At 41.1% G+C, this 20,855-nt stretch overlaps 1 protein-coding gene across 3 annotated transcripts in view; it reads right to left on the reverse strand.

Moving 5' to 3' along the window:
* The window catches only part of bltp3b (bridge-like lipid transfer protein family member 3B), a 45,912-nt gene that overhangs the window by 21,238 nt on the left and 3,819 nt on the right, over window positions 1–20,855 (reverse strand). For all 3 annotated transcript variants that reach the window (XM_022212576.2, XM_022212578.2, XM_022212577.2), the window contains exons 2-9: window positions 9,379–9,541; window positions 7,595–7,633; window positions 3,857–3,948; window positions 3,190–3,379; window positions 2,959–3,099; window positions 2,186–2,353; window positions 1,340–1,520; window positions 1,094–1,177 (exon numbers count right to left, since the gene is read on the reverse strand). In XM_022212576.2, the coding sequence (XP_022068268.1) occupies window positions 1,094–1,177; window positions 1,340–1,520; window positions 2,186–2,353; window positions 2,959–3,099; window positions 3,190–3,379; window positions 3,857–3,948; window positions 7,595–7,633; window positions 9,379–9,541 (1,058 nt within the window). The remainder of the gene's footprint in view (window positions 1–1,093; window positions 1,178–1,339; window positions 1,521–2,185; window positions 2,354–2,958; window positions 3,100–3,189; window positions 3,380–3,856; window positions 3,949–7,594; window positions 7,634–9,378; window positions 9,542–20,855) is intronic.

The raw sequence follows: 20,855 nt of genomic DNA on the forward strand, positions 1-20,855 counted from the left end.
AAATTCTAATGAACTGAGGACAAATAATGGAAAAATAAAGGAAAATTGGTGAAGGTTAAAATGAAGATAAAGAGGAAGAGACACCAAGAGAAAGAGCGCTAGGAGACACAGGTCCAGAACAGCCAAAACCAGAATAATGTACTATGAAGCAACTTTGATATAGCCAGGCTTTCTGTGTGTTAGCTGGCTCGATAATAATATGACGAGGGTTTTCAACTCTCATTGTTGATAAGGATTTCTTGCAGTAAATAGACCACTGGCGTGACGCTCACTTCAGTCCAGATGGAGAGTTATGAGGTTTATGTGAAAAAAAAAAATGACCAGAAACAACACTGCAAATAATGCAGAAGAGGAATGCTGATAGAAAATTGGAAATCATGTTAGTAAATATATTTATTTGACCACTAAGTGCACTCTCAAATAAGTTGCTTCTTTTCCAGTGTGGCAGGTGCACATTAGAAACTCTTAAACTTTGAACTTCATACATCTAAATATAAATTCAAGTAATGCATTTGAGTCTAACACTGTTCCCTAAAGAAGGAAATCGCTTTAATTACTGGCTCAATCAAAGAGAAATTAATGTTATTGATTGAATATTCTCTGTTATAAATCAGTTTTTAAATTAGGACCATCTGCATCACCAACTGAAAGCATGTAGATTTCCATGTCACCATGATGCGCAGAGTTTGTAACTGCACAGCTTCATTCAGCAGCATTACTAACACACACACCTCGACAGGTTTGCAGATACAATCCGTTTCCTCAGCTGAGAGTCTGTATCGCTCAAGAACACGGCCAGACAAAAGACTGGAGAAAGGGAGCTGCTTCTCTCTGCCAAATAAATCCAAAACTCCAAACAGTTTTCAGAGTTTTGGATTTGGCACAAGTGCAGCAGGTGAGCTGTGCCGAATCAGTTACCATGGTGATCTTGTCGTTTAAAGGAGAGCCACCACCATGAGACTGAAAACTCTGGCTTTAGGCTCAACACACCTGCTAATTTAACAGTCTCGCTTCACAGTACATCTCTCTGGGAGGTGGTTGGGCCGTTGCACAAAGAAACAATCAATGTTGATTCTAGCTGTAGGAGTCCTACCTGCTCTGTGGAAAGGGTAGTAGTCCAGAGTGATGGAGCTGAAGGAAAGCTGCATGGCTCCACCTGTTACCCGCTTGTTGATAACTGCACAGCAGGAAGAAGAAGAGAGTCAATACTTGTAAGGTAAATATTTCAAACCGAATCATCTTTTGGCATATATCCATGTGGCTCTAAGAGTCACATTATGTGTCTGCACATTAATAAATATGTATGCAGAAATGTCCTGTAGGTGTAAATTTGTGCCACCTTTGTCCTTAGCGTGGATGTCGTCACAGATGTGCAGGTCGAGGTGTGTGATCTGAAGGTGGTGGGACGTCTCGCACACATCATAGGCGCTGAACAGCTTGGCCATGGTCGCACTCTGGTCAGCGGCTGTGGACGCCTGTTGGGTGCGCACCTGCTGGGTGGAGGGGGGCGCTGATGACACCTGGTGAACACAGATGACATTTTTAGCGCTTTTTCTGATACGAATGATCGAGCTCCTTGTGTTTTTCAGTATTCGGTCATGGCAGTCTGCTCCTGAAGAGGTTTCTGTTTTGTTTTCACGTCTATTTTACTGCATCTGAGAAACAACAGCCGGTCAGAAAGGCTATCAGTCCAGTTACAGCTGAGTCGTGCAGTACTCAATTCATCCACCAGATGGCATCTCAGATCAAATTACAGATCCCAGAATGATTACTGTGCAGGGAGTCTGCTGGGACATGGAAAGGTGTGAACCTGAGTGGGCGATGAATGTCTGTACATTCTATGTGTGTTTAAATGACAAGAAAATAGGGCACAGACTGAAAGATGGTGACAGTAGCAGTGAGAGACGGAGATGGTGTCGGCAGACAGACACCATATGGCATCAGGGGAGCCATACAGGGGAGGGCAGGCATGACTTTCATGAACACAAGGACAAACGACTAGACTGTAGCTCATCCAGAGGGTGGAATTAGGGCATGAACAGGGAGGATGGGGAAATGTTAAAAATGGGATAAGGAGAAGGGAAACAGAGAAATTAACATTTAGAAAGTGTGTAAAAAAAAAAAAGAAGCTGAGAAAGTTACAATTTTTGCTGTGAATGTGGATGAAGTGAGTGTATCTGTGAACCTGATCTTCTGTGGCCATGCTCTTCCTCTGTTGTGCAGACTTCTCCATGGCCTCGCTGAGGGACTTTGCATACTGCACCATGGCTTTGAGCTGGGAGTCGGTCAGCACCCACAGCAGGTCGTCCAAGATCAGAATCAGCTTGGAGGCCACCACGTTACAGTCCTTGATCTGTATCAGACAGAGACGTTGTTAGAAACACGCAATATGCAGGTGGAGGTTGCCGGACAACTTCTAGCAACGTAACACGACACTTGAAGGGATATTTTCTTACTGTTTGAGCTCTTTGTTCACAACTGGTGAGTACAAACAGAATTCAATGGAACTGTATTAAGCTCTACAGCTACGAGACAACACCAGAGGTAAATATTAAGCTTAGAATACCATGTTTTTACAATCTGTAACACTGAAGAGACAACATTTGGGAGAAAATATGTCTCCATCAATAAAAAAGTAATGTTTTATAAGCCTAAAGAAACAACAGAAATTACCTCCCCAAAATGTACTCAAAAGCCCTTTGTGCTCTTAATACAGCATTATATTTAATCTCCAACACTCTGGTTGTCTTTTTATTGAAATAAACACTAAGCTGTTTAAAGAAGCACTGCTTCTGGCCCTGCAGCCTGTCAGACCAAACAGAGGGATCATTGTTCAAAGTGGAAGAGAGGATGTCGCTGAGAGCAGTCTGTGTTTCACGCCTGGTCCATCAAAGTTCATCAAGTGAATGTCAGATTCTATTTAAAGGGTGTGTATTCGTGTGTGTGTGTGTGCCTTACCCGTCTCTTTAGAGTGACTCTGATCTTGGACTGGTTGGTGATGAGGCGGATGGGGGCGCTCAACATCTCGTGCTCGGCACTTTGGATAGCGTCGGCCTCGATACGAATCATCTGCCAGCTGATCTCCTTAAATGTGAGGATCTACAGCAAACAGACAGGGGTTAAGAATTCAAACAGTGGAAGAACAGCAAAACACGACCTCCGTTTACTTTAAGAACAGCAGACACCGACCTCTCCCCTCTGAGGATCCTGGATACGAGTGAATCGCAGGTCGCTCATGCTCCAGCTGGTGTTGACGCTGTAGACCTGCAGCTGGGAGAGCTCGAAGGAGGCGTTGAAGGCCTTGGCACTGATCCTGATGACGATGGAGTTGATGGAAAGGGACATCCCCTCGACCACCTTCTCAGCAAAGCCATATTCACTGTATATGCAGCAAACAGGTGGACAGGGGTGTCGAGAGAATAAGGTAATTAAGGTGATAAGGAGTGCTGAGCAACTGTACATTATTAAGACTCTCTCCTGTGAGATAAGGTTGGGATAGCAAAATATTTCTTTCAAAGAAATAATTAAAGTAGAAATGATGCCTCCATATTATGTTAAAGATCAATTTTATGTTTCTAACCATACATTTTCAATGTCTTGATCACATGTAGAGGAATATTAGAGCAATAAAGCAAGAAAGTTTAAATGTGTTTTGTGCAAAAAAAATCTTCTTTCAACAATAAACTTTAAGTTCAATATTCTGCAAACCACATGAGTTTAGATCAGGAAGATGAATGCATCTGGTCAATAAACAGCTCAGCACAACCCCCCATTGCTGCACTTCAAGTTTTGCATTTATTAAACAAACAAGGCAGGAACTGTGAGAAGTATAAAGGAAACAGCCCCCAAAGCCCACCTTTGTCCTGATGCTGTTGCTATGGGAGACGGGCCATTGGGAGGACGGGGCTCATCACAGGTACTCATCTCCATCACCACTTTATCCAGCGTCTGAAAGAGGAGACAAGTTAAACAACCAGTGCCATTAGGAAATTATTTTCTGTGAGTCAGTAGTAGGTCGACACATATTATGAGAGGTTGGATGTCTATTTAGCAATGTATTCTAGTGATTTTCCCACTGTGAAGCACTATTCACATGAGATACTATTACCTGGAGACCTCTAAGAGGTTGTATTAATTGTAAAGGTAGTGTGTGACCTTAATCATGTGCAAACCTGCCCTGTCCGTCATTTGCAAAGGTGAAAGAACTCCTCCTAGATCTTCCTCATTCAAATACCACCAGCAAAAGTTATCATACGTAAAGTAAAAACTCAACCCCAAATTATCTATAATTAACCACCCTTTGATTGACATCTAGGTGATTTGGAGACACTTCTTATTCCCTAAAAGCTTTTTTGATTTTTCTGCACCTTTCCCAGCTCAAGAATTACAGAGGCTGTGTTGGCAAAAATAAATCACAGTATAAACATTTTGGAGGTCATGAAGATTCATTTAGAGAACGATCAGGCTCAAATCCATTGGAAGAGTAAAATCTTGAAGAATGAACATTTTTTCTGTCTTTTAGCAGGCTCAACAGTTTTCTCATGACTATTAATATCATATCCAGGCAATGTCGTGAAAGTGGAATAAAGTCCAGACTTTGCTTACGCCACAAAACACACATGTGGGGGTGGGGGACTTTAGACTGGAAAAGGTCGAGATTTTCAATTTCACTCAGTTGATCCAAATGAAAGTGAAAGAAATTTGTTGGTGTCTGCTTAGCCGCCATGACCCAGATAAGCAGCAAAAAAAAAAATCATGGAGGATGGAGACAGGAAGCTGCCTACATATTGTTCACATACAAGCGACAGCCTGTGTAGCGAGATAAAAGTCCTTGAAACACTGTACATTATGCTGCTGCTATTCTCAAATTAATAAAAGGTCCTGACACAACAGGCCCTTTATCATGTGTATAGCACATTCAGGTAGTTGCTACGTTATCGTTCACTCTCCATTTTTACACTGTTCCATAATTTTATGGTTCAAAAGCCCTGCTGCTGTTGATGCTGTGATAATATTGTGTTCTACAGAAAGGAGACTGATAGTCCATTCAACAAAGCACTTGTGTGCTACCATCTAACACAAAGCTCAATAACAATCATGTTTAAATATTTATTAAATAATGTTGATTTTGTGTGTTCCATAAAAGGGGGGGGGGGGATTCTTCTGCAACTTCATGGCAACACCTTTGACCAATCACACTTGAAGCACTTTTTGCACTTACTACAGATTTTTCCTTATGTCTGAATTCTTGCTTGTGTTGTACGTCGCTTTGGACAAAAGCGTCTGCTAAATGAAATTGTAGAATTGTAGAAGAACCTGTAAAATATATTAATCAAAACAGCATGTGGCAAACACGACATAACCCAGAGTGCTGAAAGTAGAACTGAGATCTAAGGACTGTGGAGGCAAGTGTTAAGAGAGGGAGCATCTGTCCCTCCTACTATCACCGTTTCCCAGCAGTCTGTGTGCTGGGAATTCCAGCTACGTGGGGACTGGGACCAGCCTGGGAGTCTGTCAACATGACACCTGCGCCCTGCTCAGTGAGGAGGGAGCCACGATGCAGAAAATTGCCACCGTCTAAGCAACCTGCAGTCTTATAAAACCCAGGATGAGAAGGAGTGAAGGATAAAGCAGGCTCAGGAGGAGCAGCTAAAGACACTTGAATGCATCACATCCTCAAGTGCATCAAAGGTGGCCTCCATCGCTGCATCAGAAAGCTACACACGTGGACAAAATTGTTGGTACCCCTCAGTTAAAGAAGGAAAAACCCACAATTCTCACTGAAATCACTTGAAACTCACAAAAGTAACAATAAATAAAAATTTATTGAAAATTAAATAATCAAAATCAGCCATCACTTTTGAATTGTTGATTAACATAATTATTTAAAAAAACAAACTAATGAAATAGGGCAGGACAAAAATGATGGTACCCATAACTTAATATTTTGTTGCACAACCTTTTGAGGCAATCACTGCAATTAAACGATTTCTGTATTTGTCAATGAGCGTTCTGCAGCTGTCAACAGGTATTTTGGCCCACTCCTCATGAGCAAACAGCTCCAGTTGTCTCAGGTTTGATGGGTGTCTTCTCCAAATGGCATGTTTCAGCTCCTTCCACATATGTTCAATGGGATTCAGATCTGGGCTCATAGAAGGCCACTTTAGAATAGTCCAACGCTTTTCTCTCAGCCATTCTTGGGTGTTTTTGGCTGTGTGTTTTGGATCGTTGTCCTGTTGGAAGACCCATGACCTGCGACTGAGACCAAGCTTTCTGACACTAGGCAGCACATTTCTCTCCAGAATGCCTTGATAGTCTTCAGATTTCATCGTACCTTGCACACTTTCAAGACACCCTGTGCCAGATGCAGCAAAGCAGCCCCAAAACATTACTGAGCCTCCTCCACGTTTCACCGTAGGGACAGTGTTCTTTTCTTCGTATGCTTGGTTTTTGAGTCTATGAACATAGAGTTGATGTGCCTTACCAAAAAGCTCCAGTTTGGTCTCATCTGTCCAAAGGACATTCTCCCAGAAGCTTTGTGGCTTGTCAACATGCATTTTTGCAAATTCCACTCTCGCTTTTTTATGAGTTTTTTTCAGCAGTGGTGTCCTCCTTGGTCGTCTCCCATGAAGTCCACTTTGGCTCAAACAACGACGAATGGTGCGATCTGACACTGATGTACCTTGGCCTTGGAGTTCACCTTTAATTTCTTTGGAGGTTGCTCTGGGCTCTTTGGATACAATTCCAACGATCCGTCTCTTCAATTTGTCATCAATTTTCCTCTTGCGGCCACGTCCAGGGAGGTTGGCTACTGTCCCGTGGGTCTTGAACTTCTGAATAATATGAGCCACTGTTGTCACAGGAACTTCAAGCTGTTTAGAGATGGTCTTATAGCCTTTACCTTTAAGATGTTTGTCTATCATTTTTTTTCGGATGTCCTGGGACAATTCTCTCCTTCGCTTTCTGTTGTCCATGTTCAGTGTGGTACACACCTTTTCACCAAACAGCAGGGTGACTACTTGTCTCCCTTTAAATAGGCAGACTGACTGATTATGAGTTTGGAAACACCTGTGATGTCAATTAAATGACACACCTGAGTTAATCATGTCACTCTGGTCAAATAGTTTTCAATCTTTTATAGAGGTACCATCATTTTTGTCCAGGTCTGTTTCATTAGTTTGTTTTTTTTAATAATTATGTTAATCAACAATTCAAAAGTAATGGCTGTTTTTGATTATTTAATTTTCAATACATTTTTATTTATTGTTACTTTTGTGAGTTTCAAGTGATTTCAGTGAGAATTGGGGGTTTTTCCTTCATTAACTGAGGGGTACCAACAATTTTGTCCACGTGTGTAACTGGGTCTGTTTGAACAATATTAAAGAATCTTCTCTGTAGTATTTCTGATGATGAACAGCCAGAAAGTGGTTTCTACCTGAGACACAGTTAGTGACAAGAGCCAGGACGGTGCAAACAGGCTGCTTTACGATGACACCTTTAGTGGTTTTGATTGTAGAACACATGATGAATAGGAAGTAAATTATGAAGGAGAGTGTTTGATTGTGTGAAAAACAAAGATGGCATGTAAACTTACCAAAGAGATGGGGTGAGTCTTCAGCTTCGTCCATGGTATCTGTCAGTGAAAGCAGAACAGTGCCTCAGCATTCTGGTCCTTACAGCAACCATTTATCATCGTGGCTCTCCAAAAACTGGATTACCGGTGAATGGGATGTTCAAATCAAATTACATTCAGCTAAACTGGACAGAATAAAATAAAGTCAAAACGGCAGGAAAGATAGAAAGGAAGAGAAATCAATGAGTCTGGACTTAGTGGCAGCTCATTCATTCAGCTCCAGAGCTCCATTAATCCTCAACGTGCAGCCTCTTTATTCATGTCAAATTACATAGTAAAAAAGATTAAATGCTTATGCTCATTTGCAGTTTTTTTTTTCTTTCCACAGAGCGCTGTGTTCTTTGAGACGTCATAAATCTAGCAGTGAGAAATGCTCTGGATTTGCAGCTCTAATGGAATTCAACCCATTTAATTGCTTTGACGCTGCTGTAGAAAAGCTAGTAACTGTCAGTAGGAGGTACTTTCTCATGTCTGTCACTCAAAGCAGATATATTTAAAGCAATATGTGAATTTACAAATATGTATACCCCATGCAGGCAGAGATTGTACAAAACCAGGCCAATCAATGACTTGCGTTTGGTTTAATTAGTGGGTTAAACTGAGGAGAGTACTGTGTTTAGCTCCTCTGTAACAGGAAGATACAAAGGAGATGGGGATCTAACAAGTGAGGAAGTGAGATACACATCTGTGTTCTCATTTTTTAAACCAGAGAAACAGCGCAAGACACTGTAAGTTGCATCCAGGCAGCAGTAAAGGTGTTAACTCCCCAGATCTGCTGTCCTCTCAGAAATATGGTTCTCCACACACACTTAGATGTCAATAATGCGGCTATTTTATGTGCGACACTGCCCCAGTATTACACACACTGTCATTGACACAGCTATTAGGTAAAGTCAATACAAGTCTGCATTGATAAAGGCTGCGGAATGATTAGGATAAAGTCAGCAAACAAGGGCACACAGAAAAGTGTTTACTGTGTTATTCAGACTGGAACTGACCACTGAAAGGGAATTCAAACAGAAGAGGGTGAGGAGTGAGCATGTCAAGGACAGAGAGAAAGTAATGAGGCGGAGGAGGAAAAGTAGAAGTGGAAAGTGGACCTTGATCGGAATAAAAGTCCAGTCATGAAGAAAATTATACAGCTCCATTCACGGTTTCCAGGGTGTGTCGGAGTCTGCGCTCAGACATGACACTTGGTTGACGATTGTGCCCACATCGGGGCTTCAGCAGAGAGGACATGTGCAGGGCAAACAGTTACTGGAGGCGTAAAACACAGGTGACAGGTCTGCCTGTGCACCTGTATGAAGGGTTTGTATACATACAGAGGATAGCTGTGTAGTATTCTAGGTTGCCTTTACTTAAGGCCTGAAAGAAAACCATGTAAAATCAGCTCTGTGTAGCATTTTAACCATGGTTTGGTAAAATAAACCCTAACTTTATACTCTGGTTTTAACAGGATACTCCTCTCACATTCTATTGTTGAATAGTTACTGCCAGCAGATGGTTAGCTTAGCATTAAGGCTGTAAAGATCAAAGACTCAAGGAAGCTAACGTGTCTGGTTGAATAACCCTCCATAAAACAATAAGTCATTTGTATGCTTCACATTCTGTATTGATTAGACAAAGACAGCATTTTTGTGCCCAGTCTTTATGCTAATCCAGGCTGCTGGCAGTAGCTTCATATTCACCGTACATAAGAGTGGTAGCTATCTGAAGATCCAACTGTCGATGACAGTGACCCTCACCCTGATGGCAGCCTTGTTGCAGCCCACACGGTTGATGGCGAGCCAGGTGGGCAGGTCCAGCAGGCTCTGGAGAACCTCCTCGTCCAGCTCCAGGTTGGTGAGCTGGCCCTCCCCCTTCAGCGTGCTCAGGTTGATCTTGTCCGGCGACAGGTTCTTAGCAAACCTGCAACACACAGGGGAGACGCTGTGAGCCTGGAGATATTTATAGAAATGGCTTGTTGGCAGACCAGCGGGCCGGCCAAAGAAACCAACAGCTATGCTTCTGGTGTGTTGGACTGCAACACACATCACATCTTCAAATGCATGTTGTTAAAAATAGATAGACGGCAATATGTTTCCTAATAGCAGTTTTGTAACAAGCCAAAGCCAATAATTTGAGAATGAATCATATTTAAAAACAAACCCTGGCCTTTTAATAATACACTCAAAAATATGCTCTAAGTCAGGGTTATACACTGCTGTTGAAGTCGTATTGGACAATAAACCTGAAAGTTTAGAATGCTCCTTTTCTATTGTCTGAGGCCTTTGTAGTACTTCTATTTGCTTTGTTTCCACAGTCACTACTTAATCTGTTTGAATAATGAAAAAACCTCCTCAGCACACATATAGATTTAAAAGCAGAAACAAAGAGAATCTAGCACTATTTTTACATGCAGCAGCTCAGGATAGAATTTCTGAAGAAAGTGTACTTAAGCCTCACACTGCATCCCCGGAAAATGTGCCAACTACATCTTCAACTATAAGCCAATACTGATACTTCTAACCTCAGTGTCTTGTTGTAATGATTCGGTCAGGTTAGTCCGTTTGCTTCAGTAAGTAAAGAGACATATAAACATGATGTCCATGACCTGTGTGTTTTTTGCCTCCCTTCTCAGTTTGACTATCGGTTAATAGTTAGCAGAGTGGTCAGGTGCTAGATGTTTATTGAGTGATGAGTCTCAGCGGACCAGTCTAATGGAATCTCTTAAAAACAGGGGATAGCATTGATTTCACATTCTCCATCTGTGAGGAGCCACACAGCCTTGACTGTATGCATTCCTCATCTTGGTATAAATTATGTTTACATCAATGGAGTGAAACAATTAAATTCAAAAGATAAAGCATTACAGAAGGGCAAGATCAGAGCTAGCAGTTTATCTAAAACGGCAAAAACAACAAGGCCTAAGTCTCTTTTAAACCTACATACACACTACAGGTAGGCTTAACGTTATTATTTAGCTAATCTCTCACATACCAACAGTGTCTATGTGTTAATTAGGCAAATCAAACTTCACACACAGGTCTGCTTGCGAGCATTGAGTGAATATCAAAGCCACAACAGGAAGTTGACAGACTAGAGCTTTAGTACTTTATGGACCTGCTAACCTACATGTACACTGTGAGGAATACGTGTAACTGTGGCTCGTAGGGCTCATTTGGGACCATCATCTGATTTGCACTATATGATTCTTGTGCCCAAAAGAATTCATGACAATGATACTATTGCAATATTAGTCAAATTCATCTTTAAATTTAGCTATTTATTTTTTTGCAAAATATGAGAGTACGGAGGTGGAGAGAGAGAGAGTTTGTACTCATATCCGTGCTGTATGTTGTTCCTGTGTTGGAGCGTAAACCAGATGATCACTGCAGCTGGTTTACATACAATATTATCTGGTATGCATCATTAACATGAAGAGTTATCCTTAATACCAGTACTGAATGGGGTAGCTTAAAGTTAAAAAATAGCTGACTTATGGACCAATACCAACATATCAGCAATGAGCTAAAGCTGTATGGATATTTTTTCCTACAGTATTTTTCATTTATTTAATAAAATGCACAAACATCTAAAACACATCAGTAGTTAATGTTACTTTATCACAAACAGATGCACAAGAATTTCAAACACAAGAGTTAAAAAAAAAAGTCAAAGTAGATTTAGTTATATTAAGCTATTATTGATTGTGGAAAAAAAAAATCCAATGCAACATTACACAACAGTTTTTAAAATTGCGGTCAGCAGTCAGAAAGTAACAAACCTCTACATCCAGCTCCTTTAAACTATTAAGATAAAGAACACAACAAAAATAACATGCAAAATATTTCCTGTAAATTTTACATTGAAAGTTCTGCCTGAAATAAAGAAAGAAGGAAGCAAAAGGACATCTTTTTTAAAAGGGGAACTTCGTTTTTTTTTTTCGACCTGGGGTCTGTTTTCATATGTCATTTCATACATGTGAGTGATGGAGAAATGAATTTTCGACATAGCTCCAGTATTTAGCCAGGCAGGCAGCTTAGCAGCTCAGCTAGCAGCTCAGCTAGCAAAAAGTATGGGGCAACTTGCCCCCTCGCGTCAAAGTCCACCCTAACGTGCTTTTTTTCCCCCACACTGACCGGCTCGGATAGTCTCAACGAGTGTCCCACAACATACGATGAGAAGTGAACGAAAACCTCCACATTACTTGGCGATGGCTATTTGTTGTGGTCTGTATCCAAATCTCAGGACGCTAGAAAGCAAATCTCATTCCGAAATCGCGCGAGCTAAATACTGGAGCGATGTTGAAAATTCATTTCTCCATCACACACATGTATGAAATGACATATGAAAACAGACCCCAGGTTGAAAAAAAACGAAGTTCCCCTTTAACAAGCTGTCGGTATCTGCTTTAATCACCTTGGCAAGGTAGTAGAAAATCATAAAAAATACAAACTCATTTAAAAATGAAGGCTAACTTTATTTAAAAAAAAACACACATTCACACAGCAATATAGGACTCACAAAGGTCAACAAGTTCAAGAAAAAGATTGCTTTATAATTAGACACAAATGCAGAAGTAAAGCCGCAAGATGACAATTTGCAACGTTAGTAATTATAAAATAGTGATGTATGACTATGGAGCCTCTCAGTAACTAGATAGTCTCAGGGAAACAAAGGGTTATTCTTCTGATAGTCGGGCTCTTCAGTGATGGAAAGCTACCCGGAGACAGAGCAAGGTGTACAGACAGGCAGTAGCTTCAGCCTGAAAGAAACTCTGCACGGCGAATATTGCTTTGTGATTTGGTAACCCACGTTTTAAATGATTCAGTCTGTCAAATTCCTGCCCCTATCCACTCAACACCTTCCCCTGGCAGCATTAGATACTTCTCTAATTCACCGTCCTGTAAATTATTCAGCAGCAGAGGCATAAACAGACTCTGAGCAGAGCCGAACAAGACAAAACAACATACCCTCTGCCAAACAAAACACAAATAATATACTGTGCACATGCATTCACATGGGCATACACACATTCAGACATAGAAACATATTTGGCTTGTTTCTCAGAGATGGATGCTGCTGCTGCTGGAGTGTCAGTCTTGTGACCAGTGAAATATTCATTCCTGCTGCTGATCAAGTGTCAACCAGCTAGCCAGCTAGTTTCGCTCTCCTTATCTGGCGTCTCAGCCTCTCTTGGGGCACCTCTTGCTTCCTCTCTCCTTCTTCCACCTTCATAAATAAATCAATAATGTAATCAAGTAAAATGCTGTTAATCAGCAGCCTAATATCAACTCTACCACAGCTAAATAAACAGAACTACACGGACAGATCGTAGGCATCACCGACCATAAGAGCAAGAGGGTATTAGGTTCACACACCGTCATCTTTCCTTTCATCTCTCCTCACCAGACCACAGCCATTATTTCATTCAGCAGGGCCGAGTTCACCGGACCAAATCCAGGTCCATAAAGAGATTAGAGCAGCCAACTGGCTAGAGGGCAGTTTGTCTGCTACTCTAACCCAAAATTAACCACTCAACAGTAAAGGTCATATTCCACTCAAAAAGTTAGCTAGTTTTAAGTAATTTTATTCACTTTGTTGCTAGATGGACCAGCAACGTCCTCATGTCCCGTGCTGTGGCCGTTTTCAATATGGAGGTGTGAAGTACAAACTTAAAGTAAGAATTTTACAGAACTGCAACACTCCAGCTAATAAAACAATAGTTCTAGCTCAAACTTTCTATATTCCTGCCACCTCACTGTCCACTGTTTCCAGGTGAGTCATTCTTAATGAGTAGCTGGCACGTGGTGAGACACTGTAATTTACTTTCCAGAGCTGCTTCTGCGAACTCTAAAATGTCTCAAAGCACACCAGATGTTCTGATGTCGGCTGCAAGAGGGAACACAGGAGTCGTCATGCACTCACAGCACATGAGAAAGTCATAACATACTCGTAACTGAAAAATCCTGACTGTTTGTACATTGTGCGGCTAATGTTGCTAACGGGTCAGAGCTCTGTAGAAACTATAATGTGGGGGACATTCAGTGAAAATGCTGAAAACAACAAACAGGAACTGAGTTTGCATGTTGCCTGTTTTGCTTCAGAGCAACCCAAAGTCAGCTGGTGTTTACTGTGTTTAGTTCTCTCCTGCTCCCTGTGCTCACACACACCGTATTTTAATACAGCCCAATACCAATTAGCGGTTCTCATTTACATATCTTTCTGTTTCTGCTGTCAAACAATGGAACCAGAATGAAGAGCAATTTCCAAACTGCATCTTTGCACCACTAAACTATGGATTTCATAAAGTAATAACTCACCATACACATGAGTTAAAGACAACGGCTGTGCTGTGTAAGTGGCAATATTTCTAGACCACATGATCGCTCAGAGTAGTAAATACATGGGGCGCCCATATAGCTCAACAGGTTAAGCGGGCGACCCATGCACAGGGGCTGGTCTCCGATGAAGCGGGCCGGGTTCGATTCCTGCTCGCAGCCCTTTGCTGCATGTCTTTCACCCTACTCTTCTCCCTCGTTTCCTGTCTACCTTCACTGCAACTATCAAAATAAAGCTGAAAATGGCATAAACAAAATATTAAGAAAGTAGTAAATACGTAAGAGGTGTTAGAAAGTCATTACCTCACATAATCACATCTGTGTTAGCTGTTTTGCTCTGTGCTGTCCATTACAGATAGTCTTCTTCCTGAAGGGGGCATGGGCAGCAGAAAATCAGCTGTATTTTAAGCTACAGCCACTGAAACAGCTGATTAGAACAGCACTAAAGCCAGGTATTATAAAGTTACGGTGAAATTAATCATCTTTGCAGTATTTTGAGTTGAAAAATTGAAAGACACAGTCTGAGAACATGCAGCACTTTTATTAATTTGCTGAAAAGGGGCACAATGTGGGACATTTAAGGCAGCTAAAAACGTATATTAAAAAAAGAGAGAAATGAGAAAAAAATTATCACCTGAATCTGGAGCTCCACTCAGAGTTTCAGTTCACTGTTAAGCCTTCAGCCCTATGCTACTGGTTCACTCCAGCTACTCTCATTGCACTGTGGCAAAATTAGCCACCTCTAAGCTAGCCGTTTGCAGTCTTTATGCTAAGCTAACCACCTTCTGGCTCTGAATTCCTTTCTAACAGACCGATATGACAGTTTCATCAATTCTGTCACACATTTCTCATGCAATGTACTCAACAAGGCCAAAAGCAGTACTCCGTTTTCCACAAAAACACCTGTTGCTAATAATTTTGTCTCATAGTTTCTGTGTAATTTTGCCCAGCTCATCTTAAAGACGGCTGATCTCGCAGTTTCTCCCTGAACCACACACTGTCAGCAGACTTTGGCCAGTCACATGTAGGCTATAATGTCTGTGGATCTAGTCAATGGAAAAGTTTCTCCCTGCTCCGTGATGATGCGTTTGTGGCGCACCCTGATGACATCAGTGCCAGAAAGAGAGGGGCCTGAGGGAAGATGGTTGGAGTGACTCAGACGACACCCAGCCATGTTAGCAACCAAGACTATGGCAACGTAAAGAAATAAATAAGGAGAAAGAGGCACACAGTAAGAGCAAAAAAAGAAGAAGACAGGGAGAGAAAGCATGCTCTGGGAATTCCTGTGGGACTTGGGAATGTGGTTTTTCAAAAAAAAAAAAGTGAAAAGTGGGATCTGTTATCACATTTTTCCTGCTGCTCTGACCAAGTCGGCTTGGCTCAGCAACAAAAATGGAGAACATGACATTTAAATGGGCCTCAAACTCCTTCACTTGCCCATTAAGTGTCAGCGGCAGAGTGTACCGAGTCTGCTGTAGACACACACCATGTGCTAGAACTTGCAGGATGCTTCTGGTAAATGTAACACACTGAGACAGCTCGACAAATCACACATTAAATGCCAGGAAAGTGTGAAACATCAGCTGAGGATATTAAAATGATAGTCGTCAGCCGACTTCCTACGAAAACAAGGCTCTTTAAATGTGATGTGAAGGAAGTTCACCAACTATTAAAACACATTTTACCTGCTTTATATTTCTTGATTGCACTCATCATAGAGGCAAAGTAAGAATGATCTGTGTTTGAACCTGCTGGTTAGCTGGGGGCCTTTCTGTTTGAAGTTTCCATGTTCACACCGTGCAAAGACACGCACGGTTGGTTAACAAGCCAATCTAAATTGGTCATAGGTGTAAATCTGAGTGTGAATGGTTGTCACTTTGCGTTAGCCCTGTCATGTACTAGCGACAGGTCCACCATGACCCTCCATCACCGTGCAAAGCAGCTGTAGCTAAAGGAAAAGATATTGGACAGGAGGACTGCAGTTCTTGGAGACTATCTGCCTACTGTGTGGGTTTGTTGGCAAATCGATGGAAATCCTACAACAACCAAACCTAAAAATACCATGCAACATCCCACATGTGTGAACCTGTTCTTAATAACCAGTCTGTGTTGTCTGCCACCTTTACCCAGTAGTCGCATTACATAATACATTTCTGAGGATATTGCCTTTTATTGGCCTGCTCTAATGACAGAGAACAAAAACCCATTAATGCTGCGTCTCTGTTTACCCATTTTGTGTTTCAATATAATAGATAATAGAGCGCAGGTGTCTTTATCTTTTTATTGCTCAGTGTCTGAGTGGCTATAAAGCTGTGAATTGACGGAGGGTCACAAAATGCTCAGACATTATCAGGCTGTTTGCATTTTGTTACCCTGAGCTGCCAACTTAGTTAGCATGTTTGATGTAAAATGAATCGGCAGAAAATTTAGCAAATCATTTAAGGCATTTTTAAGCACGAACACAACGCATTGTTGAGGTGATGATTGTCATGCTTTCTATGCTGCTTGACAGAAAGAGAAAACCCGCACAGTTCTCATTTTCCATGACGATTCTACAAGAGAAATCTGTCTGATGAAGCTCAACTTACTCTGATTTAAGGGTTCTGGGATGAATCAAGTTTTATTATATCTTTGTTGACAAGATATGGAGTCTGTTGACATGCAGGCTCCATGTGTGCGCAGCAAACTGAGCGAGAAACGGGAGAGAAACACTGAAAAAGAAAATTTGGTTGCAAAAAAGAATGCAATGTCGGTGTATGGAAATACATCTTTTTATTCTTTACTCTGGAAGTTAAATGATGACTCACAAACAACACCAAGGTTCACTACACCAGGGTACTACTAGGGTGTCATGTTTTTTCTAAAAATATTTTTATTAAAACAGTAATTATTAAATATCTATATAGCGCCTCCCATTTTTCCAGTGTTGGGAAACATCGTAGACTAGACATGTTGTTCAAAGGTTTTTATTTGTTCTTTTTATTTTGTAGAAGAAGAAAACATAAAATTAAGGAAAATAAAACTAACCTTACTTTAATCCTCCTGTTGTCCTCATTTACGGCACCAAAAAATATGGTTCCCTTGTCTGCAAAAAATCTAAAAATTCAGCAAAAATAATCCCAAAATTTCTAGAAATGTTAATTTGGAAAATCTTCAGAAAGAAAATTCCTTAAAGGTTTCCCTTAAAAGTTTTATTTGAAAAAAATCCCCAAATTTGACAAGAAATAAAAATAAAAAAATAAAAATTTTACATATTGTAAAAAAATAAATAAATAAAAATCTTCCCCCAAAAAATCAAAAAAATATCTGAAGTGACTCCATATACATCAGTAAATGTTCTAATATTTTCTTTAAGAACATTCAGAAAAAAATTACCAAATCAACACCAAGGTTCACTACACCAAGTTTCTAACAGGGTGCCATGTTTTTTTTCATCATTTCTGCCTCAGAAAGGATGATGTTGACCAAAAACAGGTTCGTTGTCAGCAGCATCGTGCAATTCTTGCCACCACACAAGGCAACATGACTAATTTGTTTGTCCATTTGAATCAGCACCACAAAGCTCTTCGTGAGGAGTGCAAAGCCAGATGTGAATGTAATCTAAAGCAAAAAACGATTTTGGATGCCTTTGCCTTCATTACAAGATTTTGCATTTTCTATGCAGATTTACTTCCCGACAAAATCACCCCCAATTATTCTACAATGATTGCTATTTTCCCAAGTAGAGTACAAATGACGGATCCCATATTTTATATATGGTGTCACTTAGAAACGTCCTTATTTTTGAAAGAAAAGCAGCTTGTATTGACTGAAGATAACATTAAATCAATCAGAAATCCAGTGTAGACATTGTTAATGTGGTAAATGACTATTCTAGCTGGAAACGGCTGATTTTTTATGGAATATCTACATAGGGGCACAGAGGAACATTTCCAGCAACCATCACTCCTGTGTTCTAATGCTACATTGTGTTAGTTGATGGTGTTGATGGTGTTGAAAGTAGGGATGGGAATTTCGACTAATTTCCGAACCGACTAGTCGCTAATTTTATTGGCGACTAGTCGGTTCGGAAAACTTGCAATTTAACTCTTTAAGCGCCAAAGTCGCAATATTGCGACAAGCAACATTGCTAAACATAACAAGCCATAGCTTCAAATATACTGCCTCGTGTGCCTCATGTACTGTACACCAAGAGATGGCGGACATCTGGAACTTCAATCTGAGCATCAGTTGTGGGCGTGTTTTCATTCAAAGTTTTGGAGTTTAGAGTTTGAAAACCGAGGAGACGAGACTCGCCGTCGGAGCGTATCAGAGCGCAAGACGGCACATTTTAGAGTGAGAAAACTCACCATACCGAGAGGTCTGGTCAACGCTGACAAAGTACTTTGTCAAGTAATGGCTTACTCATATTCTGAAGAGGAATATTCACCCTCTGATGAAGATGCTCAGTCGTCCACTGAGACAGAAAGTGCCGCTGCGTCTGTGCGTAACGGCAGCGGGTCGGTGCACCATGACAGTCCACGAGCAGCACATACTGGAGCCGATGCTTTGCTTCGGGGTGGCAGGAAGGGACGTGGTGGGTGAAGCTGGAGTGGTCAAAACACCGCTAATGATGAGGGGGATAACGGGGGTTGAAAAAAAGAGACAAGCATATGCTACTGGCAGGATCAACCAGGTAGCCCAGACGGGACGAGCGTGCGGCGCACGGCCGAGCATAGAGCTGCATGGCGGCGCCCTGTCGGGGACAAGGTGCATGATGCTTAATGCAGCGTTTAACCGACTAGTAAAATACTAAACGTTTAATAAATGAGTAGGCGGTTAAACGATTAAACGACTAGTCGCGCACATCCCTAGTTGAAAGGCTCATTGATGATTAGAAAACCTTTGTGCAATTATGTTAGCACATGAATAAAAGTGTGAGCTTTCACGGAAAACATATAGCAGAAAAAATATTAATCACAATGCCAGTTTCTTTTTGTTTGTTTTTTGTTGTATCATGCAGCCCTTAAAAAAATTCTTAAAATTCTTTGATCTCAGTTTTTTCTTTTATGAAAGTAAACTGAAATTTCGGGAGCTTTAAGCCAAACAATACAAGCAATTTGTAAATGCCATCTCTACGCTCAGCTATTAAATGCACCTGTGAAGTTTTGTAGATTTGATCATTCAAGATGAAGACAACAAAAACAACACTAAATTATAAATATATTTTTCATTATTTAATTAATTAAAATGTGTCGAGAGGACAGAACCATTTTTTGAATTACTTTCTATGCTCCATACACAAACACCTACACAACAAAACAGCCCTGCTAAAGCCAAGTGAGTTTGTTTCGGCGGTGAGGAACCCACAGTCGTGGAATATTTATGGCCCTGTGGAGGCAGCAAAAAGGTTAGTGTGAAGGAGAGAACAATCCGAGACCCAGGTTACACAGCAGCAGAGGACGCCAAGGCCTGGAGGGACCCCAGCCAAATGTCGCTGTGACACACACGCTGCAAAAACGCAACCCACACACTAGAAGTGCTTCACAGCTACACACTGATGAGACACCCACAGCTCGGCACTCAGTCATGACTCATGCCATAATAGCCTGCCCACCAGCAGTGAGCGATAACACTGGGAATAGTGGAGTTCATCATCGCTGCGGTGCATCATCACACAGTTACTGCAGCGTGGAGAGAGCCAGGCCAAAAGAGGATCCTGATGACAAACACAGCAGAAGCAACGGATCCATTTCTAACACTGCGGTTAGCGCTAAACGTCCTGTGATGCAAAAGACCGACACACGTCATAGTAATAGTCAGATGCAATCTCTTGCGCTCAATCTCAGCTGATGCAGAGCAAAAAACAATTCCCAAAACTGTCTCCTCTTCTCATTAAAAGAAGATGAAATTCTGTTGGGATCATCTTATTGAATCATATAAAACAATCACTAGCAGGATGGAAACTTCTGGCTTACGACTAAATTTAAATACAACACATTTAACGTTAAACCCTAGAAAGCAGAGATAAGTGTGTCAACTCTCCTTTTATGTCAATCTGTAAAAATAATAACAATGAACTATTAAGTAAATCACAACTTAGGATAATCGATTAATTGGCTTGACTAATTTTCACGGTTTAAAAAGTAAAAATTATCCGATTCCAGCTGTTTAAATTTGAATATGTTCAGGTTTCATCTTTGGGTTGTAGACAAAACAAGATATCCGAGGACCTTTGCTTGGGCTTTAGGAAACCCTGATTGACATTTTTCACCATCTCATATACCAAACAACTGGTCAATCAATCAAAAATAATCACCAGTGTCATCAACAGTGAAAATAATGGTTAGTTGCAGGCCTAATGTCAGGACTTCTTGGGTCCTCAAATACCAGCTTGGCTTTAAACCTAATCCCTAAGGCCGTGAACTCTGTCTATTAGACGACAGTGATAATCTTTTCATTCTGTGGACGTTTGCCCATCGAATGCACCGTAAACACACATCAAGCATCTCCCTCCACCGCTTAAAACTGCTTCATTCCCATGTGACCGAGGAGGTGAGTTATGTCGTCTACAATTAGCAGTAGTGCTGCGGTCCTGTGACCAACCATTTCACTCTGTAACTATGATACTATGGGACAGGAAAGGGTCATTTTAAAGCAAAATCACATTTTCTGGATCAAAATGTCATCGACCTCTTCACCCTGCAGGTCTCTGTACTAGGACCAGCCTGTATCTGTTATAAAAACTCTTAGTGCATCTCGTACTGCTGCGGTCACAATGGATGGAACATTTGTTCTGTGTCATTTGTGTTGAATTAAATTTGGCAGAGATGCAGTTGGGAATCTTTTGAGCAGATTCAATGACATCAGTGTTTACTGACTCACTGTTATGTGGCTGTTATTCACCATCTAATTTACAG

Source organism: Acanthochromis polyacanthus, chromosome 1 (genome assembly GCF_021347895.1).
Source record: "Acanthochromis polyacanthus isolate Apoly-LR-REF ecotype Palm Island chromosome 1, KAUST_Apoly_ChrSc, whole genome shotgun sequence".
NCBI lineage: Eukaryota > Metazoa > Chordata > Actinopteri > Pomacentridae > Acanthochromis > Acanthochromis polyacanthus.